Source organism: Botryllus schlosseri, chromosome 14, assembly GCF_051294905.1.
Source record: "Botryllus schlosseri isolate E-star chromosome 14, Bs_hap1, whole genome shotgun sequence".
Taxonomy (NCBI): Eukaryota; Metazoa; Chordata; class Ascidiacea; order Stolidobranchia; family Styelidae; genus Botryllus; species Botryllus schlosseri.
The window spans coordinates 9,791,976-9,819,378 of NC_137249.1; the positions used below are offsets into that span (position 1 = coordinate 9,791,976).

At 41.6% G+C, this 27,403-nt stretch overlaps 3 protein-coding genes across 4 annotated transcripts in view; 2 read left to right on the forward strand and 1 right to left on the reverse strand.

Moving 5' to 3' along the window:
- The window catches only part of LOC145455039 (uncharacterized), a 78,407-nt gene extending 62,400 nt beyond the window's left edge, over positions 1 to 16,007 (forward strand). The window contains exons 1-8 of one of the 2 annotated variants that reach the window (XM_080332995.1): positions 4,849 to 6,542; positions 8,599 to 8,725; positions 11,188 to 11,369; positions 12,684 to 12,808; positions 12,993 to 13,079; positions 13,234 to 13,515; positions 13,659 to 13,803; positions 14,530 to 16,007. In XM_080332995.1, the coding sequence (XP_080189121.1) occupies positions 6,410 to 6,542; positions 8,599 to 8,725; positions 11,188 to 11,369; positions 12,684 to 12,808; positions 12,993 to 13,079; positions 13,234 to 13,515; positions 13,659 to 13,803; positions 14,530 to 15,002 (1,554 nt within the window). In that variant the 5' untranslated portion in view covers positions 4,849 to 6,409 and the 3' untranslated portion in view covers positions 15,003 to 16,007. Of the gene's footprint in view, positions 1 to 4,848; positions 6,543 to 8,598; positions 8,726 to 11,187; positions 11,370 to 12,683; positions 12,809 to 12,992; positions 13,080 to 13,233; positions 13,516 to 13,658; positions 13,804 to 14,529 lie in introns of those variants that run through there. The other variant, XM_080332996.1, reaches the window with a different exon arrangement.
- On the reverse strand, positions 1 to 27,260 carry LOC145455037 (sphingosine-1-phosphate lyase-like). Its single transcript, XM_080332993.1, has 11 exons — positions 26,875 to 27,260; positions 25,517 to 25,638; positions 24,093 to 24,232; positions 23,857 to 24,022; positions 20,526 to 20,699; positions 19,826 to 19,923; positions 19,553 to 19,767; positions 18,783 to 18,904; positions 17,531 to 17,633; positions 1,926 to 2,044; positions 1 to 1,415 (listed from the first exon to the last, which is right to left on the reverse strand). Exons 1-11 carry the CDS (start codon positions 27,119 to 27,121, stop codon positions 1,293 to 1,295), a joined length of 1,629 nt encoding a protein of 542 aa, XP_080189119.1. The 5' UTR covers positions 27,122 to 27,260; the 3' UTR covers positions 1 to 1,292.
- The window catches only part of LOC145455033 (signal peptide, CUB and EGF-like domain-containing protein 2), a 169,491-nt gene continuing 160,480 nt past the window's right edge, over positions 18,393 to 27,403 (forward strand). Inside the window, exon 1 of the mRNA XM_080332989.1 lies at positions 18,393 to 18,411. The gene's annotated coding sequence lies outside the window, so the exon portion shown is untranslated. The remainder of the gene's footprint in view (positions 18,412 to 27,403) is intronic.

Below are 27,403 nucleotides of genomic sequence, written 5' to 3' on the forward strand. Positions count from 1 at the left end.
TTTGCGGTAAAGGCGTATTTATTGAAGCAGAAAAAATGTGCGTACAATGCACGTGCATATTAGTCATTGGAGAAGTCAGGGGCTAACGAAATTTGGCGAAACGGTATCGATTTTCTTGTCCTATTAGATCGCATTAGTATATGTACGCACGTGCGAGGCTCACAGGGCATATTTAAATGTCAAAATATTATTTTTATTAGCACCCGCAGATATTTGTTTACAGTGTCAGAGTAGCGATGCATACGCAACGATCATCACACTATCTTCTATATACTCATAAAACACTATGCGATTCGACTGGGACAAATCAGCCCAACTGTGCCCTATCTTCACACTAAACTGCAATGCACAATAACCAAGCAGTTCCTTTACAAATCGCTGCCCAAGCCAGCCCGAATACACTGGGCCCCAGTTTAATCAAAGCCAGATATGGAGATGACATATGATATTGATATTTTATAAGGGACAATAATTTCATCATCATATATAAGAACGCATGATACCGCGGCTATGTATATTACACAATGCACATTGTCGATGTTCCCACTTTCTAGACAGCCATAACGAATTAGACGTGGAATATACTCGTTCGAGTTACTTCTATTTCTTACATTAACAGCGCAGAGTGATTGGTGAGCAGTTTCGACATTGACATTTTAAGTCTAACATTGACACACTCCATAGAAACGAATAATTGCGGCGTATTTGGCACGCTGTTTGCCTAAGCGGTATCATCCGAGAATGTAGCACACGACGCATTTCAGTGATGTCCGCATTAGTTTCGACACATGACACACGCTAGACAAAATGCTTCTAATGTGAAATGATATTCGGTCGCGATAATGTTCAATATTCGAAGACGACCGTACTATAGAAATACGTTATGGTATCATTGACCTTCATAACACGAAGCAGAATAAATACGGATCCGTGGGCCATAAGCGTAGCCATGATGGCGAAATGCACCCCTGTCTCCGGATTTTCGACTTGTGGAATCACAACGTCACCATAGATATAGGTGACGTTACGCCATAGTTAAAAAATTTCACAGCCACAAATTTCCATACGTCCTTCCAGAATTTTCCTCTCGGCTACCGCTATGGCGAGAGCCTGTATTATTGAAAAAATAGAATGGAGATTGGACAAAATGGTCATATGAACAAAGAACATGGACCACATGAATCATCAAATTACGTATGCGAAAAGACCACAAGCACATTTCAAACGGGGCTTCAATGTGACGTTGACAATATTCACGGCGTCGAAATCGATCAAAACAAGCGGGTTTATATTTACGATCTGTAAATATCGCTGAACAGATCTATGAGAAAGTCGTCAATAATCGCGTTCTCCGGCACGTAGCCCAGCATCCCGTACATCGCCGCTACGCCGTTCTTTTCCGTAACAGGATTAGCCTGAACAAAAGTACACCAGGGCGTTAACCGCAAATTCACATACTTGTAACAAACCAAAATTGGCTAGGCCGAATCGAATCATTCCTACAAGTTGACCGCATTACCACATGGTATCAATCTCGAATAGCTGCTAAACATGTTCCGGCAGCGTGTTTATGAGTATCTACTGTATTGCTGTTCGCAACGAAAACCACGACTATGTGGATAGGATATCGTCCCAAACTTATTGAATTGGATGTGGTCTGATTTCCTACTGTAGCGAACTGGACTATATTTTGATTGGCGCCGATGAGTAATGCTATAGTCAATACTTTTCCACATCTTTCACGCACAGTCATGGAACTGACTTTGACAGGCTTTGCCAAGAAATTATTCATTTATCTAAGCCTCACACATTCGCCGCAATAAGAAACGTAACTAAATCAATCCAATTAACGAATGGCTGAAAGGACTAGTATAGGAAAATGGTGATAGGACAATACGTGTCTGCGCATAGAATTAGTTGCTAACCTTCAAATCAGAGACTACATTTCTCAAGTCACTCAACCACTTATCGCAGCTGTCAACGTGGGAGGGGAGCACGGTGCAGTGTATTGAATCGGGGTGCATTTGCACTTCAGTCTTCCAACCTGCGAACAGACAAAAATACTGAATATGACACCAGATTTGGTAACGTGGCTGAGTGGACTGAACGTGTTCATACTGCGAAACTGCTTGTCGTAGATCTCGGTGTCTATTTCAGTGTCAAATAAACGCCGTGTTCCAGTGTGATATATGCTTCCGCATGTGCGCGTTCGAGTAAAAATTCAATTTTCATATCCACAGTTGGACACAGTAACAAAATACACGCGTTGCAGTGCATCCGAAATATACGGAAGGCCTATTGCATATTGTCAGTACTTTATTAACGCAATCCATTTCACTGGAAGCCATTGGATTCCATGTAATCAACTCGTATTAATCGTGGATTGCTCCATGACCGATTGTGAATGGTTGTGACATGGCGTTATGAACGCCATAAGAGAGACGCAGACATTTCGTGTATTGTCATCAATAAGTGCCCTTAGGTGAGCAATAATCATAATTAAATTTTAGATATCCAGAATTAAAAGGTAGAAGCTCCGAGTATCTGGATGATTCGATTTTGAGTCGAGTATTCAAGCACCACGTATGATGAGGTCATAGCAGTAATATTGTTTCGCAGTGATTCCCAACTGCGGCTCTCATAGAAGATATCTTTAGCTCTGCCGGTCACAGAATTTTATATATCGTCTCTGTGAAGAGTAAATTTCTACACAATTTTACTAACATCAGAAATAACAGTTCATAGTCAAGTATAAATTGCAATAAGTCCAATATTACTCAGCGTATAATCCCCCGCAAACGTGTGCATTAAGTGCTAGGATGTAGGAAGAGCTATCACATCACGACATAATAGTATGATGTAGTAATCGTATGCATTTTCAGTTTGTTTCGATGTATAGCACTCGCGAATATGCGTCTATCAATGCTAAAATAACCGATATAGAATCTATAGAAGTATATAAGCTTTTGAATTTGCTGGATGGAGAGATCCAGAGGTAGGCTACTCACATGTTTTCCATCGGCTCCATGGGTACTCTTAAGTTTTAAATGCGGCTCCGACATCCAAAAAGGTTGGGAACCACCGTAATTTAAAGGGTTCAAATATGTGTATTTTTGTGGCCATAAGAAAAATGATGGCGGTTAATATCATCCAAAATATTATTGTATATCCGGACCGTGACTTTTTCGTAGCAGTTTGTGCAGGGATATCCCTGCCATTGTGATGGTCGATCACTACTTGAGGGAATAATGAATATTGGTATATTGGTATATTAGTATATAGCCTTGTTGTTCGATGCTAAACTTTGGGTAGTCAAGGTTTCAAGGATCTAACGGTGGATATGCAGTATTGAAACAACATTCTCGTAGATAAATGTGACTCTCGAGCACTGTTCCCTCTAAGCTGCGCGCCGCTTTTAAAGTCGCCGCGGACAGAAAAACGTGTGCATTAGAGGGAACATTGCTCTTGAGGTAAAGAAAGTAAAGTTTTATGCTTGGAAAACAGACTCTCACTATTCGACTACCTTCACTGAGAGTTGAAAATTCACGTTTCCCTCCTAAAACTCTCACTTTTGCGCCCGAGAAAATCGCAATACGCCGTCGGCCCGCGTCATTGGAACGTTTTTACTTTTGCCGATATTATCTATGCGCATCATACGCGTTGAAAGCGGTAAAACAAAACCAGATTACGATTGCAATCATCGATCAGGAAGCAGAAGATATTCGGCTGCTTTGCACTCGCATTTGCAAAGCATGTTTCCTCATCGCATTCGCCACACGTTATTAGCGACGAATCTAGCCAGGGCAGTGATTGAAAAACAAGTCAGTCAGAGGCGCCGCTGTCTTATTTGGTCACGTCCACCTAGGCAAGGCGATGATGACTGATATTAGCGTGCATTCAATTATTCATAATTGCGCCGAGGCGAAAGATGTCGCGCGTTGTCGTGATCAGATAAAGCACGCGTCTGTGGTGTTATTCAAATGATCGCGCATGAACAACATTTGCGATAAGGGAGTTTTTATGACGAGGGAGCGCGACACTAAAACATATACGGAAGCAATACGACTCCGAAACACGATCTTATTGTAAAGTATAGTACATGGCATCGCGGATTACAAATTGGTTATTTAATCGGAATATAGCATAAATCTATAGCAATGTATGATTTAATTAGTGTGATCAGACGTTCATTTTAAAGTCTATATGCTGCATGAGCTGTCTGGTCATATGTCTGCAACTTTTTGCCTCACCCACGCACCGTCCCTTATGTTTTAAGAGGCTGCGTGATTTTGGGACTCGACTGCATACCAGATACTTTCAAAATCATAACCAGACTCGAAAAGACCGTATATATCGCACGGGAAAACTGCGCTACATCTATCCCAAGAGGCTCGGAAGAGGATTTTGTTATTCAGAGAGTTTATACGATGGGACTGACAAAAAAAGTATACTTCCCGCTATACGGTTCTTTCCCATGTCAGATCAGGGCTATTTCAGTTAGGAAGTGCGTAGGGTACGGAAGAAATCTCATTAAAATCAGGCGTACCGGAAATATCTTTACAACTTATTATTATTATAGATTCCGTTTAATATCGTTGATTGATGTCATACTGATCGGGAAGTGGAAGAATATTAGTTATTGAGTTCGATTCGCACTCACTTGCGACTAACTCGGAATGGCGCTAATAAGATGCATTCAGTTGATACATAAACGCACAGAGAGTACTTACCGTAATAGTCTAGGTACATCCTGACCCTTAGGCGTAGGCGTCGCTGAAGTACGGTCCTATGTCATTAAAATGCCATAATTTAATGGACATTCGCAGCGGAATAAAATCACCTTGATACAGCACAACTTGTGTGCTTGACGGGAAATTCAGTTTCGTTGGAAAATTATTACCCTACCGAAGTTCACTTAACATCGATACAGTTATCGTGACTTCACGTATAGACTATGGTTCGGACTTGAAATGGAGTGACCACGATTGTCCAAATGCGTACCGCGAACATATAGCTATAGGACTATAAGTTGCGGGGTAAACAACGATATTGTGATATATTTTGCAACATTGCATCATCCAAAGAAAGGTCTTCGTGCTGAAATATGGCTCTGCAAAAGAGCTTTGCAATTTCGCTCGCTCGAACACGGTTGATGAGCACAGTGTTGTCACGACCAAGCCGACAAACGAGCTGTCAAAAATCAACAGCCTCATCAAATCTGGTCCAGGATGCCGCGAGCCGATTAGACCACAAGGTTTCCATTACACACCGGAAAAGAGCAATGCGAGCTGGTAAAGCTACGAGCTTCCTTATCCCATAATCTGACATCTATTACTCTGGCCGCATCGAAAGCACAAACGTTTAGGTAGTGGTGGTATCAAGTTATTATCCTGTTACATATACGGCATGTGTGTAAAGAACGGGAGGTATTACGTTGTTGAGCGCTGCTATACATGAGACTAGTGTTGGTATTGTCCGGTTTTCCTCTGAACTTATACGGCGTCGCAGACGTTGATTATTTTCGCGGAAAAGGAATTGCTCTATGGCCCTATGGGTAACTAAGTTAAATGAGAACAACTGAAACTAACATTCGCCTGTGTTTGAGAAAGTCGTCCAACGTGACGAAGAGTAATGATTCGCTCTTGTATCCTAACGCAAAGAACCGGTAGGTTTGTGATCGGAGATGCGCCAGTAAAATATTACAAGTCGGGCCAGGCAAAATCGTGTACCAAGGTTTGTTTGTTTTGAGGTATTCAAGGTGTTCGTCGACTACTCTGGTCATTTACACCAGATCAATATTTTTCATTTTTATTCCGTAGCTGCCGACTTGGCGACTTGTATAACCCGGCCCACTTCTAGGCTTTTATAAGACACCGCTTACACGTATGAGAGGGCGAGGAGGAGCCTAGAGTGTACCTAGGTGATTCGGTTCTGAAACGAATATTAGGTTTTGAGTCCAGTATCGCTCATTATGGCGTTACCACCATATAAATGATGTGGAAATTTCAAATATGTGTACATTTTATATGATCATAGAGAATATAATGCGAGTGCTACATCATATTTAAGATTATCTAGTATTTTTTCGAGGATACCTATTTCATTGCAATTTGCGACAATACTGTGGATTGAGCAAGATTTCACTACATATTTGTATGCTGCGATACTACCATTGACCAAGCAAGGTTTACACTTTACAGCCTTCCACAGCGGGAAATAGTAATAAACGTATAATTCACGATGATAAATTAACTCTTGTTGACAAGGAGCCTATGATTTAAATACTCGAAAAACTCATCTCCCACTACACGACTACCATATTTCTGGGGACATGATTTCACTCAAATTTCTCGTCTTTAGAAATGCAGGAAGTCTAGAAATATATTGCAAACTATAACAAGACCAAAGAATGCTGAAGGGAATATTACCCAACTTGGGTGGAAAACTCGCTTCACTACCGACGATTGTGGCAGTGATACTACTACTGATCAACCACGCCGTCGTAACCAGTTCTGCGTGTTTTGAAGTAGATAATGTCGACGGTGAGTAGGCCTATAGTCAGGGTTGCCATACCGTCCTTATTTCTAAGATTTGTCCTTATTTTGAAGTGCCACGTCTTAGAAAACTCAACTGTCCTTATTTCTAAGATTTGTCCTTATTTTCGACTTGCGTCCTTATTTTGTCTTATTTTCAACAACTATAGAACTTCGATCATTTCCCTCTGGTATATCTGTGTTGCATACTATTATAAAATTATGCTTTTACGTCCAGATTTTATGACTTCATAAATGAAAGGAACTCCCGTGGCCTACGCGTAACTGGATTTAACTTCGAAGTGGTGCGATAGCTTATCAAGGGTAGGGTTACCATACGTCCTCTTTTAATAGGATTTGTCCTCTTTTTTGAAAGTGCCCTCTGACGACGCCCTTATGTCATCTTTTTTGAGATTTTGCCTTTTTTGAGAATTTCGGTTAAATATAGGGAAAAATACGACTGAGACACAGTAAATGACCACTGAAGTAACGCTCCGGCCGCTATTTCGGGAGCTGAGCCGGAAAGTTGACCTTATTTATTTAGTCAACCGACCACGAAGTGGGAAAAATTTACCATTTTTCAGGGCTTTCCTTCGGTATTGCAAGTCTGAAAATTTTGAAAAAGTGTCCTTTTTTCAGATTTCCAAAATATGGTAACCCTAAGCTAGGGCAGTGAGTGGTGTAGCCGTTTCGGCTGTACCAAGCTATCGCAGCGGACGTCATTTTAACTGTAAACAGCATTACCAGGTTTCTGCTGTTTAGTCCAAAGCAGAATAACCTGCAGGGAAGGCGGCATTTATTGCGTACTGAAAAAGGGCGTCGACACTAGGGTTAAAAAGTGAAGCTGAACTAAAATTATTAATTTACCTAAATTATATGGTACATATAGTGTTAGCTATTAATAAGGCTAAATCTGGTAGTTAAATGAGCATGAGCAGGCGTAAAAACGCTTATCGTAACGATAATGAGAGAGTATTCAAATGTATCAAACAAAGCTTGAAGGGCGAGTGCTTCGCACATATAGCGATTGTGACATTAACCTGGAGCTTGAGTGTTGTACCCGTTGATAGAACGCAATGCGATCGGTTCCTAGGATTTTATTAACATAAAATTAAAGCTAGTGTATCTGAATACAATACGGCAATAAAACAGAGTTAACGCAGGTACAACAAACAGAGACGATACCGCACCCAGCTATCAGTATGAACTTAATAGTCAAGACGTAAAGGCAATCAGAAAGCAATCAGCATATACACCAACTAGTGGTCAAAAGGTACTGAATCACCAGTTTACCACATTGAGGCTGTAGGAAAGACCGGTATTTCAACTCATATTTATACCCTAAAACACAAGAAGTGTGTCATAATGGTTATTTGAGCCTGTCTATTTTTTTCACAAGTCGATCAGCACCAACGACCACAGACTACAAGGCAGCTGGTGCCGAGGGTGTCTGGGCATTCCATACTGCAAACACCAGCAATCATTCCGCATCCACGATTGCACATCGAAATTATTCTAAGCAATATTCCCCCATTCCAACATAGCAAAGAAGTTTGCTTCGGCAATGACCTAGACTACAAGCATTGTTACTGGAGTTCTTGCTCCATCTAAACTTGATGTACAGCCTTTTCCATCATGGTTGATGCCATAAATCCCAACGAGGTGAAGAAGTTTAGTTTATCGCCCCACTTGGGGGCCCAAGATCAACGTGTTTTTGGGCGGCTGACGAAGTCCTGTATCGGCCCTGAGTAAAGGTAAACCTAGACCTGAGCTGTCGTGAGATCCATGAAGCACCTCATATAACAAGGAGTCGCTGGACAAGGTTGTTTCTGGAATGTGATATGCCACGGCTCGTATAAATACAACGTATGTACAATAACGGTTTTTAATGCTTATCTAATTTTTCGACTGTCCTTATTTTTGGGTCCATGTCGATGGCAACCCTGCCTATAGTACTATGTACTGTACAATAAGGATTTCCATACCATCGTATGGAGCTCACAGTTTGGAGTTACCTATCTTCGCGTAAAGTCCTTCTTCGTCTTATGAATTATTTTTCATTTAGGATTGGAAACACATACCGTTCACCTTTCAACGATCATGTATAATGACATACTTAGCTGGCCCACTGCAGACGTTGCCGCGGAGGACATGCGCTACACTGTTAAATTCAGAATGCCGTCGGAAAAATTGTGAGCGCTCTTTTGCTGTCTGTGTTATATTGGGCTATATGTTGGTTTTGGAAGGGACAATGTCCTATTTCCTCTCGCTTACGACCGAATCATATACCTTAAAAACAATTCGCAATTACCCTGTCTATTTTCTATGCACAAGCGTATCACTCAAATATCGTCTAATATTACGATGTCGTGTGTTTGTGATAGGGATGGTGCGAGCTGGAGGTTCGCGTTCGTGTTCGGTATGCGAACTGTTGTAAGGCTGACGAACGCTTGTGAACGAGCCTTACTAGGTTTATCACTTCTATGAACAGAAAATCTCGTTTTGTTCAATCTCGTACCATTTAAACTTAGAATCGCTCGCTGTATTGTGTCGCCAACATACATTGCAAGATCTAAACCATTTCGTCGCAACGTAACTTGAAGATACGTAGAACCTTTTTGGACAAAGTTCCACATGCGGTGTTGACTGTTGAAATCATGGTGCAAGTCACGTGTTGATGACCTTTTGTCAGTCATCAGCTAGTTACCAGATAGTGATTAGGCCGCGGTTAGGACTGGGCACGGGGCTAAGAGGTCACATTTTTTCATCCCAAATTTCACAATATGCTACTCACAATTTTTGACGGTAACGCTGACTATATAGTCAAGGACGTGGCCTGAAAATGACTGGACTACACAAAATCGCACTAAGCGCGAAGAAAACGTTGAAGGTAAATAATTCTGTCCAATATACTCTATAGGCCAGCGGTTCTCAACCGGGGATCCGTGGACCTCTAGCGGTCCAAGAAGCATTTTCAGGAGGTCCGCGAAACCTCCAAATTTGCAGAATGGTCGATAACCTAATCTGTGTTTATTATATTAGAGGAATCACGAGGCAGTTTCGCTCCAAAACGGCTAAAACTTCGGGACCCACATAAACCGAATGACCGTCTGACATGAAATAATGAAATATTGTACTATGCGAACTCATTTTAATTGCCAAATTAACAATAGCCTAAACATATTGCTGTTTCGAGATGTTTTGTTGCGTTTTTGGACATTTGCTGCAGAAATCCATTTTCTCCTGTGACATATATAACCGCTATTCCAGAATAAGTTCAAGATGAGCTGCTAGATAAAAATGACTGGGTTGGACGTTATATGTTCATTAAAAATCTGTTTCTCAATTTTGGTGCCATATATGTTGCGACTTGCGTTCATACCCGAAGGTGTCGACGGGAGCGTTACGCGTTGTTATTACATACATTCGCCATCATCTTTATGGAAATAGATTTTCGGCACTCGTTCATATCAAATCAACGGCGCGGGTTTTTAAGACTAGGTAGTGTGTTTCAAGGAATTCAGATACAGAATTCGCTTTGAAATAATAAAAGTTTTCCCAATTTCTACAATAGTTTGATGGTACTTTATAGAAAAGTCATAATATTGCTGTTTATCACTACTACAGTTATCATTTGCACAAGACAGATGACGGTTGCACGATAATTGAGCTAAATTTTTACAAAAACTTGGGGTCCGCGGAGGTCCATGACGGTGCAAAAGGGGTTCGCGAAGACAAAAAGGTTGCGAACCACTGCTCTAGGCCAGCGCTTTTTAACCCTCTTGAGAAACATCCTCACAAACCAACCGAAAATTGTTAATTTGAAAATTTATAGCAGTTCAGTGACCTTAACGCATTGGTTTTACTTAAGTCATTTTAATTTTACGTCATTTCTACCGTGTGTCGTAGGCCCAGGCGTTCTGATTCAGTGTATATATGCCTCTGTACCCGATTTCGAACCATACTTGGTAACATAATTACAATAGTGCTTAAATATTAATTCACCATACAGCTGGTGTGCTGCAAAGTAATATTAAATTTTTACAAATGTATCGCAATGACAAACGTGAGGGAACCAATATATTTATATTTCCAATTATCTGAATTATTCCAAGTCACAAGAAGTAACAAATATGAACGATTTCCATCCGCTCTCATCCGCACTGCATTTTTTCATCGACACAAGTGCGTATCACCAGTTCACCACACAGGTTGAAAAGCACTGCTCTAGCCTACTTTGTGTTAATTTTCGAAAACTTTAGGGCCATGGCAATGGCAAGTCATTGCCGAAATTACCGTGCGGGCCACTAAGAACCTTCTTGTGGGTCAGATAAGTGCTCAATATTGCATTCCGCCGTCATTAAATTTTGCTTGATCTCCTGCACTCGTTTCGGATGTGCCACGGTATTTCGCGTTAGCTATGCAATGTCGCGTTCTTGATTGTGTTGTTACTGGACTTTTATGCGAACATCTGAAAGGCTCGTTGTGTTGGAGCTACAGCCATATTTGTAGAAGCGGAGTAATACACTGAATTTTTCCATGCATCAAAATCCCTGTTCTCATTCACAAAGCCGGGAATTATAGGGACCGTTTGTAATCATGATTCTGCCATTTTGCGGCATTATAAAAAGTAAAAAAATATTTCGACTCACAGGTTATATCCCGGTTGGTGCATTTTCGAACAATGTGCGAATCTCACAACAAACACGTGTGACGTCTCCGACGTCGGTCACGATTACGATATGGATTTCGAATTGCGTGTGATCGGTCGGCAACTTGGATCGAATCGCACTCTGTATTTTGCCGATGGCGCAGTTTACAACAGATGGAGAAATTGTAAGTTGGCTCCTCTCAGAGACAAAAGTCTTGTCGGGAGTTCGCAGTTCAGGCCGTGTTTTAACCTGAAAGCAATGAAACTGATGTCTTTTGCGGAATCCAATTTATTTTCGATCGATTTTATCCAAACGAAACTTTAACCGCATTCGATCATTGTTTTTGAGGCTAGAGAACTACTTTGACGTGTACAGCGTAGAAATTATATTATCGCAATTGGATTTTTTCTCAGTTGGCGATAATCGTGTAAACTGCAAAGCAGGGGTCACCAACACTCGGCCCGCGACCTGATTTGAAATTTCGGAAGAACGCTTAGTAAAGCATTTTGAAATGCTCAAATTGATTACAGTTGAAACATATTATTGTTGTTGTTGTTGTAGTTGTTCAAAGTAAGCCATTTTCTTGTGCCCAATATCACCATTCCTTACTATAGCTGATACGACTTCGGCGATGGTAATATCATTCCATGGAGGAAGAATTTGCAGGTATGACTGGGCATATTGCCTTGACGTGCAATGGCCCACCATTGCCAAGACCGAGACGCTTAGGAAACGGCTTCGGGCTCCCCACAAGACCAAGTTTTACGAGGATATAGTTTTCCAGCAAGTACCGTGTGTCCAGCTAACCCCGATTTCGATTCTTTAGTCCAGGGGTCGACAATTAATTCGATTAGGATGTGTTGGCGGCCGTCAATATGCAAATTGAATTTACAAATTGACTCCCTAATTAATGAGAGGTTTGAATTGTTCTTCAAATTTTCTTCGCGCAGCGATGCGGGTTGATTTTTTATTTGAATATAGTTGTGTCCTTTGTAAACTGAGCCCCACAGTCCCGATACGGACAGCAGAGGAAAATGATGCGCCCCATGAAGAAATATCAATTTATAATCGTGTTCTCCTCATCCCGAAGGAAATTTGTTGCTGGTAGGCCTACGTTTTGGCGAATCCAATATCTTTCCACCGACAATCCGGATGGGCATCAAGAAATAACAGCATACAACAAAGGGGACTAAAACAATCGGTCCAGCCAAATATGCAGCACAGAATTAATAGCTTCCCTAAATTTTCGAAGACGCCCCCTGCATCGACTCTACCGATGAATCTGGTCACGTGGGCTGAGAAAGGAAGAATATTTGATAGTAACATGTGAAAATATACTAATATTAATGACGAAATTCACTCATGAATATGGAAAATATCGCGGTACCGCAGCCTTAGCGTCCATGACACCTTGTGCAAAAGAGGCATTCGCATATATTCGTTGCGGCGCTTGAGTCTCGTTATTCATATTTAATGAATCTGGCCTCGAATTTTACAGTGACACTCATCACCCCATCCTTTGAATTGAAAAAGAACACAATCAAGAAAAAAGTGGTTATATATCCAAAAATAGAAGGCAATTCTTCGAGCGTACTCAAGTATTTACACGAGTTGAAATTTCAAGTAAGTGATAGCTGGATTTAAGGCAGGAAGCTCTAAATATTGTGATAGTCGGCACAAGATCCTCGTGTCTGCAGCGAGCATGTACGCATAACCGACATTGTAGGTGGATCGGTTTACATTTAGCAGCATTACTACTATTTTAGAGACCTGGTAACTGTGAAATAATACTTCATATTCAATTAAGGTACAATATTGGAGAGGTAACAATGAAACGGACGAAACGAGATACATGGAGGAAGTGGCGAAAAAGTCGCAAGAGCATGTTATGACGGTGAGACATAAATTGAGGCCAGTTTGGTTAGGCACTACCATGTCTAATTCAATTGGTTCGCTGACTATTATCTAAATATCCGACGAAAACTCTCATGAAGCGGTATGGATAAACGGAATAACTAAAATCTTAATCATCCAAATTCTGTTCTCAGACGGCGATGCTTTGGATGTGTGCTCGCGTACGACTACATGTGTCCGAAAGAGAAGGGGTGGAACTTAACATCAGCTCGCCATGGTCGGAAGTAAATTGTACAGAAGGCCCGGATCCGGATGAATCTCCGAAAGAATTTTCTCAACATCACTGGAAAATCTTGATACCATGCCTTGTAACAATCGGTTTCGTCGTACTTATAGTGACATCTATAACCATGAGAAGGATGTGGGCGAGTACTTGCAAAGGCTTCACGGAAAAGTCGCCGTTACCAGAGTCTATCGTAAGTGACTTCCTCGTCATATCATGAAGATTTGCATTTGACGGTTTTATGTCGATCATTAATATATTTAATAACTAATCTCGATCCGGGAACTATATACGACTGTAAATTCCATATGAATATATTTGCTTTCTATTTTTTAGGCAAGAATAGTATTCCATCAAGATGATTTGAGTCCTGGCAGTCACAACGATAATCCAGTGAAATGCGCGACCGAAGTTTTTGTACCGTTCGATGTGGGATACGAGGAGAAGTCCGCATCCGGCTCCATAAACGAGTATTACCACGGTATGTGCAGTTCGATAAGGTGCATTTAAATAGGCATAAGCATCTGCTGCAGATACGACATTATAAAAATGGATTAAAGTTAGGATCTTGGTAGCTCGCACACCTTATTTAACGCCCCCTCACCCAATCACGAATTATTACTTTGTAAGTGGACTTTCAATAAGATGTTAAAGCTAACCAAGATCTTAATTTTATCGATCTCGTCTGCTATCGGCTCAACGAAGTGTTCAAGTATTATATATTATTATGTTCAACCTATTTATGCTAAATCCGTATAGATCACGCCGAGGGTCTATGACCCGAGTTCTCTTTACTCAGTAGAGGCGAATAATACTATAGGTTTAGGCCGGAGTCATAATGTACTATAGAACGGCGAATGCAGATTTATTAAAATGATGGATAAAGGTAAATGCTTAACGGGGAGTTATGAAACATTTTCTTTCGCATCATATTCCTCCTATCCACATATCTATACCTATACCGGGGTGGTGCGTGCGCAAAAAAACACTCGGACTTGCGATACACCCAATTTTATTCTTCTCAAAACGTATTGCAGCGCGTGTATAACGTTGCAATTAGTAGCTCAAAGTATTGAGTGTTGTCATATCCGCCTGGCTGCTGCATTGCACACAAAGCAAACCCGCGCGTGTGTTGTAATTTCAATTGATGCGAAGCATGCACGCAGTTTTGCAAAAGCAACCTTAGAATATACATTACAAATTTCAGAAAGCAATGATTTCACGGACGACAACTTGCTCGAATGCCCGAACGACCCGCTGTTCCACACGCACTTCAACATGACGTACGGCTTCGGGTGTCTGACTCCGCACGATTTGGACCACGATATTTTCACGGACGACCACCAGGGACTAGACCCAACTGTTCACCAGATCCCGTATGCCAACAGGCTGTACCCGCACAGATGTTATTTGTCCTCAACCTCAACGACTTCGACTGAGTTATCTCCGACCGGGTTCGAATACAGGTCAGTCAGCGTCAGATCTGAAGATGGCAGAGAAAGTGTCGCTGCGGATGACAGGGAAAGGCAACAACCTGGTGCGATGAGTAATCTGTACTTTAACGACGTCATCGTAAAAGACCAAATCAGCGAATTCGACAGGTTTAACCCGGCTTATTCGTCGAATCCGACGAGAGAAGTACCAGATCTTTTGTACGAGGATAAAACTTCTGGCGAATAATAACAGAAAACGATCCGCCATAATCAGGCTGTATAACTCAAAGGATTTGCGAATCATTGGGTGTTGAACGGACGTCGCGCGGCTATGTCGATATAGGAATACCGCTAACATTGCTGCGGGGGCTCAACCAATTCGAAAGCAGTCGTACAGCCCGAAAAGGGTCCAGATATTCCAAAACTGTGCATTCACGGACTGTCGCTATCAGTGAAGACAGCACACATTCGAGTTTTCCTGTAAATTCGTTGAAGTGGGTAATCAAGGTGTAGGCGTAACGGAAGAGGTAAAGCGCCATCCACTGTGAAGTGTTAACGTATTTCTAAAGATTTCGTGAAGTTGTCCGACATCAGGGATTTCGCCGGCTTCGTTGCTCGCATGGGACATCGGCATGATTACCTTGTCTGAATTACCGGTGGATTATGGAATCCCGTGACGAGGCGAATGCACGTGATTCCAGAATGAAACTATGTAACCTACTACTAATAAAAGACATCGCGTTATTTCGGTTGTATATTCATTGTTTAATTGTTCATAGTACATTGCTGTTCTACAACGAATCTTTTAACTCCTCAAACCCAACTGCATTCAAGTCGCGCATCAGTATACTCTACCCCTGGTAGTATAGTGACTATACATCTCATGCTCATTCCCCAACATTGTTATGACTGAATAGCGTTCTCTGAATCCGATCCTGCCAGTATGATGTATTATTGTGAGGTTACAGTGTGTATGTTGTCCGTGGGAATACGCGGTATTTGAAATGCATATTTCAGTGTATGAAATCCACCATCCAGTCACCTCAAACACATGTATTCAATCCTGTCGCTTTATAAAAGCCGCAGTTATGAAGCATGCGGCTGGCCAGGTATTTTTGAGCAATGTGCCTACTTGGCAGCCGCTTAGATTGTCATTGCTCAATTTGTCCTTATTACCTCTTGTCAAAATAACTTTTTCCTTGAATTATTTTTTGAAATAAAGTTGTGTATGCTTTTTCTCATACATTTTGAATAGCGTTATTCGAGACGCGCATGCATCAACACTCAACAGTTAGTGTATAGGGCGCAAGCGACCTACCGCGCCGCCCGACAAATCAATCCATTGTTGACCCGAACACAGTAACAAAAAACTATAATTTTTCTTCATTGGCGCACAGACACATGCTATATGATGGAACAATTGCTGTCATCATATAGTAGTAGCAAATGGACTATAAATAGTGAAAATATATAAAGTTCATATCCTCAATGTCAAGCCAGTCTGTAGCCTACCCTGTACCCGGATGCATGTATCTTCTGCGTGTTTCCATCAATTGAGAATAGATATGGAAATATTCGACCATTAGATATCATAAGCATTCGAAATGCTGCAGGAAATCTAAAAGCTGACTGCACGGGTGTACCGCTACAACGACAAAGCATATATACAACACGGAAAGCATGGCAGTTCCATGCTCGTTTTCCGTGAAGCTCTTAGGGTCAGTGCACTCGAAACTGCGGTTTTGATAAACCCAAGTGTCCGATGTATCACCCGAAAAATCGATCATCACACCAGGAAGTGCGTTTCCGATCAAACCATTCCCATTTTTCCTTTTAATGACGCGTACTGAGAAATGCGTGCACTAATTTCCGACATTCCTAGTACCGCACTGCGGAGAAAGTTGGCGTCACAAGCGTGTCAGCGCTTCCAGAAAATCCACTGACGTGCAGTATGGGATATGGAGTGATATAATCGAGGCACATCATGATCGCCGTAATTAGGTATCAATATTCCTGTTTACGCCAACCGCTCGGGGCTTTGTTATTTACTATGCGTTTGCAAGGTATAGTGCAGCGTGCAAATTCGAAACAGATGGTAATAAGCGATGCGCGGAGCTGTAGGTTCCGGTACTCACAACGTTCGCTTTTCCGTCGATTATCATACCTTACAGAAAAGTGAAACTAAAACTTATATGCAACATCCGGAGTTCAGTTAAATTGCCGTGTAGTAATCATTAGAATTTGCCACATTACGAAGTGGTGTGATGGATGAATAGGACTGCATTCGAACGTCTTAAATTCTGTCGTATTCCGAGGTGACGACTCAATTAATGAAGGCGACAGCGTACTGTGGGATTCAAACGTCACTAACGACTGCGAGAGGATGTCAATACACTGTAAACGAAAATCGTGTATTTAACCGATGTTCACCAGCGTAGGATGCAAATCAGGTAAACGGCACATTCTCGTACAAATGTTGCTTTCACACCCTTTACAGCGGGTCAAAACCATAGGTGGAGTGGGTTCTCTTTTCGTGTAGAAGCACCGCAAGAAGGTGCATAAAGGTTGTACAAATAAACATAACCAACTACCCCTGGGATATATCAGTGTATTTGGCTCGTTTTCACCAATTGGAGTGGACGTGAAAGCAAAATTGAATACTAAAAAGTGCTGCTTTTACACACTGCGCTAAGACAGGAATTTGACTAATATACGTATTTCCATCCGCGTATTTACAGTGTAAAATGAAAATACTAGTAATTTGCGGTTTCATACCTCTCGTCCCCATCGCATCTGCAATCTGGAACACGGTGAATCGCTTATCCGTTGCCGCGAATCCGAATCCTGTAATCAGCGGATTTCCCAAAACTTGCAGACCCTGCAACATGGTGAACCAAACGATCAGGGTTAGGGTTGACACTGGAAATATAAGTCACGCCGTAGAGAGAGAGAGAGAGAGAGGGGGGGAGAGAGAGAAACATTTTATTTGTCAACCTTGCAAACCAATAACATACATAACAAAAATTCAATTCGGCAATTTGGTAATTGAACTGCGATATGTGAAATACCGATAAGCATAGTACAAATGGGAGGCAGAGACGAGAGGGAGCATAGTCGTCAAAGCCGAGTCACCAAGGCCATCTTACCCAGAAATCTTCAACCCCGAAACTTTAGATTCAGTAACAAAAAGTAAATAATAAAAAAAACGAAAAAAAACCAACGCTGTGTTAAATTTCGATATGAGATTAGCATATCTTAGGAATCAAATAATGATCATCAATCCGCACCATATGCTAAGTCGACACGTGCCATTGACTTGCTGCATAGTACGTGGATTTCATAAATATATTTCTATTTCATTGGATAGCAGATAGGCCTAATTTCAGGGATTTACACCACCTACATTTACGATCATCGAACATCATAAAACAAACTATGAGGCACATTACCAAACAGCAAGCTATGCGGTCGGTCGTTAAATATGGTGTGTGGTATTGAAGTTCATTGTTCACCTATATAATCCTGTCATATTAGGTCGGATGTTTATATCGTGTATAGGCTGATTTTCCATGCGAGTTCAGGCTCAAGAATATGGTTACTGCGGTAGGTTGGAGAATTCTGACCCTTAACTTATCGGAGTATTTGGTTGTATTAAAGTTAATCGTATATACTGTACTATACTGTACACTTGTGGAAGTATTTATAAGTTATCCACTCCAATAAATGCTGATGAGAAATGAAACATCATCTAAACTTGCACTTGGCACTACATCCAGCTCATAGTGAATCGTTACAACAGTCCCTGACGGCATGACCTCGATGATGCGTGACGATATGAGCCATTTCCATTCATAACTCATATTTGAGTCCAAGTCCAAAGCCGAAATTCGTGTTTGCAAATTACTATTCAATCGGTAAACCATATACTTTCACTGCCAGTAAACACGTACGAGTAACATGTAAATTTATGTTCACGAGACGCGTGATCTCATGCTGTTGCAAAAAGAAAGAATAGTCCCGCAAGCACCTGAATCGCATTGATGCCATTCCTCATCTTTTCAGCGGTCGCATACAACTTCTCCGCCATGTTCTTGTATCCGTCTTGGCCCATGCATCTCAAAACAGCCCAAGCAGCCGCCAGGTGACCCCCTGGTGACGTGACGTATTAGTATCACGATGTCGCTCCAGATTGATGTTCCATAATCAAAGGTGGTCAGTAACGAAGCACTTCTTCTTTTTCGGAGTACTCAAGAAGGTTTTGCCTACTTGCTCCGCTTATCAAGTGGTTATGTTAGATGCTTATAGACTGCTTGCACGTGCACGTGAACAATTTTTTAGTTGAAACTACTTTTTTGCACTTTGGAGCAGTTTTAGCAAAAGTTTGCATCACAACTATGGGTAAAGATGTCGTAAAATCCGCGCAAAATAACCCCAGGATATCACGGTAACTGAATATCTCAGAATATGCATTTACAAATTGCTGCTATTCGTAGCGTCATTGTCCGTTTTACTTTAGAAACAAAGATACATATTGCATTTTATTAAGCATATAGCCGCCTCCAATTTACTGACATAAGCATTTGACCACCCGACCAAATATACTATTTGATACTATTTACTGGAGTATTTATTAGACCTTTTACTGTCTAGACTTCCACTTGAAGTAGTTTTGACATGTCTTGAAAATCATTACTACTTGTAATTGAGTACAAATTTACGGCATTACTTCTACTTCTACTAGAGTAGCAACGCAGAATAATTCGACCGCCTCTGTCAATAGCTTCCCTCCATACATACCTGGACGGGTCCCAGCCATGGTGGGTGACGCGAATAGCCCGCCCGACCATTTCGAATAGGCGAAAAATTGGTGCTTCCTGATAGCTTCGTTCTTGTACGTAATCACGCTGGCTCCCTTGGTGGCAAAGCCGTACTTGTGCAGGTCTGCCGATATCGAAGTGACCCCCGGAACCCTGTAATCCCACGGGGGTATCTTGTGGCCTATTTTCTCTAACCTGGACACGATGTAGGTTTACTTAACGGGCAATTTGAAATACCGGGCCGAATTCATACCATGGGGTAACGAAGCCTCCGTAACAGGCGTCAACGTGGAATGGTAAATTACGCCTGGTGGCTATTTTGGCGATGTCCACTATTTGATCCATGATTGCCTGAAAAAGACAAATTTTACTGTGCCGTTATGGAATAGAGCAGTGGTTCTCAGCCTATGGTACGGGCATTCCAGGTGGCGGTAAATTCATTTCTTTTCAAGTAAAATTACAATTAACGTATATCTTTTCTAATGTAAGAAATGCTTTCATCGAATGCATATAGTTAAAAATTTATGCGTCATGCGACTCAGTTATACCCCGCCTAGATCACCTTGTGGAAAAGAAACAATTGCAAACATCACATTAAATTTTATCTTGCTAGTGTGCGTTATTAGTGACCGCAGGGTGCCTCATCAATGGATATTCTCAAGCAAGCGCCGGTGCGTATCAAAATTTCAACAACGAGAGATGTAACATGGATTTATTAGTTGTTGTTGTTGTTGTTGTACTATACTAGTCATCCATTCATACAATTCGTTACTGCTTTTGCGATTCACTGTTTCTTCACCTTCCTTATTCAGCAACATATGCACATCATGCACGCGTGTTATGCATATGGACAGATCGTGTAAATGTCTATGATGCTTTGCTATGGGCTACATGAGGCGGTGTATCTGCCGCAAAAACATCTGCACGGGCAGAAATGCAATCCCGATTCCTACCTGAGGGTAGGAAGGCGCCGATGCGGCGATGAAGATAGTGTTCTCATCGATTGCGGCTTCATATTTGTCAAGATCGCACACGAGCGTTACGGTGTCGACGGCAACATGCCTTATTTCCACGTCGAAGTAGTGACCCGCTTTGTCGAATGCGGGATGGAGGCTTGATGGCGCCACCTGTGTGATCGCAGATAAAGTAAGACAATTAGGGTTGGCCATATCGATTCGTGTATCGATTTTGCTGCTTGGAGTCGTTTAATGAGAGCCGATATCTTCAAGTAGCGGAATTATTTTATGAACGAAAATTGTCGTTGCGATGCTTTCTTGTTACTATGCAGGATCCTTGAAACTGACAGGAGGTAGCGTATCAAGCAATGCGTGAAGCAAAAATCTACCCTCAATCGTGGATACTACATTTCCGTGGATCAGTGGCTGATCTGAGGCATTGTCTCAAAACGCAGTGACATATTACTGTCAGCAAATTTGAAATAGTTTATAGAAATAAATGTAACTGGCATTCGTTACATCAGCGGCTCCAAACCTTTTGTACTGCGTGGCGTACTTTAAGCAGACATGGGGTGATTACTTCATGATTGTAATCGATTGCGATTACGATTACTTCTGAATGACGCGATTACGATTACGATAACAGCAAAATCAGGAAGTAGTCGATTACGATTACGATTACATTGGAAAAGTAATCAAGATTACTCACGATTACATTTATTTGGCATCTTAGAAGCTATGTTGCAAGGCAATATATGGATTGCGCTGAAGAGGCCTAATGAGATAACGAACTCCCTTTAAAAGAGATGCGTCATTTGCTTGTTACGTCATAATGTACCCATTGACCATTTTTAAAGAGGTCAATTTATCGCGCCCAATGATTTGCATTCTTACCAGGGCCATAATTGCCGTACCACGAATTTTCCAATAGGGTGAGGAGCGAGCTCGAAGGGGACTCAAAAAGTATTTCGTAAACTAACATAAGTTACAGAGTATTTTCGAGAGATCTAATTAACTTGAAAATCCTCTCTAGATCAGTGATTCCCAACCGTGGCTCCGAGCTAGCCTACTTGCGGCTTCCATTGACGTTGGAAAACTCAACAAAAATATTATAAAATCAATAAGTGAACAAAAAAAAATTGATATTCAAAAATTACACTTTCTTGGCTTGGAATCTGGAGTTTATAATTAAGGGTGGAGACCAATTCCTTTCCTGTCGACTAGCGATTCTCTACTCAGCAACGATTTCGTTACTCAACTCACGTCAAAAAGTATGCTCACACTCAAATGCGTTTGGATCGTCACTCAAATTTAAGTCTGCTCATCATCAGACTAAGATAAGTGCAGGTGGTGTTGCAAAACGTTTTACAACGCTATCTGACCATCAAACCAATGGATCGTTTGACTTGATTGTTAAGTTCAACGGCTGCACTGACGGAATGAATGCTTTTTTCCCCATGATGAAAATGTTTTCAAGTCCTATTGTAGTGAATGTGGCCACTGACCCTGGTCATTTACAGCTTGAGTTGCTAGACATGCAGTCAGATATATAAAGATATGACAATTTGTTTGTGCGTCTCACGAAAGTTTTTCTTCTAGTCTGCTGCGCTTGAGTCACTACAATATCGTTCGATTATATAACAAACCAGAGGTCACGAATTAACAACATACACTAAAGTAATTATAACAAGATACCAGAGGTTATAATTATGAATTACGTGTCCCCAGCTCTACATGTAGGTGATTGTGTGGCGAGATAGCGCAGTGGTATAATCCACGGCTGCAACGCCATTGGGTTGCGGGTTTGAGTCCGACCGAGGTCGACTACAGAATTGCTTTCTAAGTGTTGGAGGTTTATCTAGGCTCCTCCTCACCGCATCACCCGCGTAAGCGGTGTCTTACAATTAGCCTAGAAGTGGGCCGTGCTACAAGTCGGCAGATACGGAATCAAAAATGCAGAAAATCGGCCTGGTGTAACTGACCGTTGTAGTCGACAAACACCAAGATTACCTCAAACAAACAATAAACTCTACAGGTAAATCTGCATGACCATCGGGGGTTGAGAGAGGATTAAAAATCAATAGTAATATAATGCAATTATTGCCGAAATTCAGTCTTCAACTTGCGATTACCACCCTATGGGGGACGAATTGCTGTTTTGGTTCTGATTCCAGCTACAACCCATGCTAACATGATATATTAGCCCATGGCCATAGCGGCAGGTCCCTATGTTGAGTAAAGAATTGTGAAATAACGATTGGCGCCCGTTTCAAGTAGAGTCATATGAGAATAAGACGAAGCGAACATAAAATTCTGCCTTCAACTTGATAAAGATATTGTACTGCCAGCTGCCGTTACGAGAAACGGCGAAAACGGCTCGGTTTTGATATATATATATATCACCAGCTGATGATTTTTACTGCTTCGTAGTGGAAATCGCAACGTTTTCTTTGACGAGTACAAAATTTCAAATCTTTGTCCGGTGTACGTACGTACTAGATAGGCCTACTGCTCGCCAAGCAGCTACGATCAAATTGCGTTTAACTAAGCAAAAGCATAACCAAACATTACTATTTTAAACTAGGCAGAGCTGAGATAAATTATACTGCTGCGAGGTAGTGGCGTGTGGAACGTGTTGATAACCTGATATACAGCACGACGGGTGCTCTTACAATGACACTAATGTTCGGCGAACGTATATCGAATGATACTTCTTACGCAATGACGCGCAAAGCTAATAGGCTGCTTCTGACGTAATAATGAACTGTGGCGTTTGAAAATCAGACGTTTGTGCTGTCACGAGCCTGGTATAATATATCTTCCTTGTTCACGAATGTTCAGTTTATGTCATAGTCCTTGCAAAAATAAAAAGTAATCGTTCTTTCACAGAGAAATCGATTAGATATGGGAAGTAGTCGATTACGATTACTTCGGGATTTTTTCGAATGTAATCGATTGCGATTACGATTACTTGAAAATGCTGTAATCGTCGTAATCGATTACGATTACTAATCACGATTACCCCATGTCTGACTTTAAGATAAATTTCATCACACACTTCCCTCTTTAGCAGGGGTGGTATCCATTGCGCAAATTTTCGAGTAGTAATAATAATATATCTAAATATGGTAACGCAAAGAAAGTAAACTCAAGATCCGGATATTGCATATTGCTGTACTAAAATTGTTATTAAATTTTAATTTATTGCGTTTTTTAGAGAAGAGTAGACTTGAAGATAATATATATTTTAATTCTTCACGGCCTTAGGATGGGAGTCCCTGATTCACGTCACGGCTGCGTAAAAGTGCGAATCTGTAATTGTACTAACGAGGTTAGGCCGTTTGACGTGAGGCATGTTCTTCCTCGCCATATCCCGGTAAGTCTTGACCGCCATCAGTATGCTTTCGGTGCCACCCGACGTGACGCTGCCGACTGTGTTCCCGTCGCCGTGCAACATATGAGCCGTCATGGACACCACTTCGTTTTCGAACTTTCTGCGCGCAAAATCTGGTTTTTACGACATCGCAAAAGCGAATACCGCGCACGCCGGAGTACGGACGGTACCTGAGACTCGGAAAGATTACAGGATTCAGGGCGTTGTCATGCATGAACGCCTCGAAATAGAGACTGCCCGCTTCTCTCTGATCCGAGAAAGAAGAAACTCCGTCGAGATTGCTCTGAGTGAACTTGCGAAACGCGTCTTTCTGATAATATTATTAGATATTGAGATCGGAGGTGGTTACAAGTTATCGGTGTCGTTACTTAAGTCGACTAAAAGCCATACATTTTTACTCAATTACAAGTAGAAGTATCAGCTGGTAAGACATATCAGCAGAAAATGAATGGTCTCGAAAGTTCTCAAGTAAGTATAGTTTCAAAAAGTAGATTTGGTCATGTAGTCGAATGCTTTTTGCAGTATCGGAGATGGCTGATTTTTTGGTGACTCGACTTTACTCGAGTCATTTTTTAAAATCCGTAAAATGACTCGACTCGAGTCCCTTTGTGTATTGACTCAACTTGTACTCGAGTCATTGTGCATGAGTCGAACCAAGTCATATCATTCGAGACTATAGGACGGCCAAGACAGGGATTTCATTGAACTTCAAAGAATAGTAAAATCACCACATTATTGGTATATCGTCTATCAGTGCTGATACTTGGAAAATAGGGTAAGAAACTGTTAGGACTGGGGAATATTACGATACTACGAATGCGAGCCATTCTATATCATTCGAGAAGAGTTGAAAAAAGTGGGATTGAACCGGATTGAACTCAAATAGAACTGTGAACACAATGACTTGGACTCGGACTCGACCCTCTGCTCACTGACTTGGACTCGGACTTGACTCGGTGGTGAATTGAAAATGACTCGACTTGACTCGAGTCAAAACTATAAAAGTGAGATTGACTTGTGACTCGGAACCTTTTGACTTGGTTACAACCCTGCTAATGACATAGGTACAACTTTCAACGCATACTTAATTATTGCGATACAGGGCTATTTGACGCGGATTTTATGACAACTTCCCTCGTATAAAGGCGCTGCAAACTTTTGATGAAACTACTTTCAACTTTTTAAGATCGAAATTGGTAAATGTAAGTAGATTTGGTCAAGAGGTCGCGTACTGGTAACAGTTGGTAGGACGTGGCTACTTTAGTAATTCCAAGACATAAACTGGCTACTATAACGCCCAAAGTCTATAAGGACACCACAAAATTGGTGGAATTTTCGAAAATTAGTTCCGTTACTGTGACAGTTCTACTATACTTCTACTTGAGTAGCAAGCAACGCTGACTATTGACAAACTCTGGGTACAATAACATCTCTAAATGCCTGAATTTACAACTGCACGTCACACCCTACTTGGCAGAGGGCAGAAAAGCGGGTTCTTCAGAAAGAATTTTGTAAGGCGACAGCGCCCTCCGAAGTCGACAGGCGTTGTGGGTTTCTCGCGTCGACCTCTGCACAGAGAATCGGATTAATATACCTGTATTTCGATGTGATCGCCTGTTCCAGTGTACACGTAGGCAAATAGTTTCCCTTCTTCGCTCAAATTTTCACTTCCTTTCAGCGATGTCAATTCTTTTCTCAGATCTTCCACGTTCACACCTGGCAAACATAAATATACGTATGAAGTACGTTTGTGGGCCAATTGTCTGTGGAATGATGGAATAGGCGCTGGGACTTGTTTGTTTGTTTTGATACCCATGGTGTTCCCGACTACATTGGTTATTTTACACCAGGCCGATATACTATATTTTGATTCCGTATTTACCGACTTGTAGCACGGCCCACTTCTAGGCTTTTTATAAGACACCGCTTACGCGGATTACGTGGCGAGGAGGAGCCTAGATAAACACCCGACACTAAGTTATGAATTCTGGAGTCGACCTCGGTCGGACTCGAACCCACAACCCATTGATGTCGCAGCTGTGGATTGTACCACTACGCCATCTCGCCACGGTAGATGGATTTCCACATGGAGCTGCAACATCCGTGGACTGGGCATCTGAACGTAACGAGAAAAATGCGCGGCAAAACATTACCCGGAAGTAGTAACATATAGCGACATGGCTAAGAAAAAAATTGCAATACCGCCTGAATTTGGACGCGGGAATCTATAGAATTGATATAGACTGCATGGATGGTTACTCATTGTTCGGAATATTGTGACGCGAGGGGATTGCCGCTTGCCAGTAAATTGTCACATAGGGCGGATAAATGGGGGCATAAGTAAAGTCGGACGGGGATAAATTATGAAGACATGTTTTTTTTTTGTGATATCACCAATCATATGTCGCTCGCGATTAAGTGCTTTAAACTTAAACCTAAACTTAACACAAGTTAGCCAAACTTCTAACCCTGATCGAGTAATCGTACGACAAGCAAACTACGCGTAGTGAAATCATACATATATGACCGGAACACTCTCTGTAACATCCGTTAAATGTGACATTTCACTTCGCTGTAAAAGGCTTTTTTTTGGTAAGAATATGTGTAAAAGTCATAATTTCTCATAAAACGTTACAAATCTTCATTCGGGCGTGAAAATCAAAGTGACAGTTTCGTCTGACCATTAGGCGATATTTGCGATACTGAGAAGCATTCAACGCTTAGGCCTTACTTTGTTTTTTGTTTTGTTTTGTGGTATTCATGGTGTTTCTCGACTACTATGGTCATTTGCACCAGGCCGATATTCTTCATTATTTTCCGTAACTGCCGACTTATAGCACGGCCCACCTTTTACTTTGTTCTGTCATATTGATGATGGGCGTCTTACCTCGCCTGAGAGTTTTACCCCATTCTACCCTACATCTATTGTCGCTGGCCGAAAAAGGTCGTTACCTTTTTCTGGAATAGGAATGAGCTCTCTTGTGGTCTCCTGGTTTTCGGAAAAAGTTTGCTTCACGAATCCTTTGATTTCTCTTTGTGTGAAAACGTCCAGTAGAGATTTCATGCCGGGGAGGGTCAGGAAAAAGACAGCCAAAGCTTTCAATACGCCCGCAACGCCGGACTCAACCCATATCGCAATAAGTCTAATAGAGATGAGCGCGACGACGGCGTTGTATATTGCCGCGAAAATAGCAACCATGTCTTATGGAGTCGCGGGCCTAATATCTGTGGATGAAATCGTGCAGCAGCCAAATATACGAGAAACCAACTTATTCGTTTCATTAAACCTTGCCTAATGGTAAGCCGAACAACTAAGACCTGTCCCCCACTGCTAACTCGAATGAAGGTTTAGCTGCTCTTGCTGCATATGGAAGAGATCTGCTGCGGTAGTGTCTTTGATTAATAAGTAACCTGCCTAAACACGCGGTAACTTGGTCGAGTACGCAGGCAACGTTATTGCGACAATCGTAAACCGTGCTTC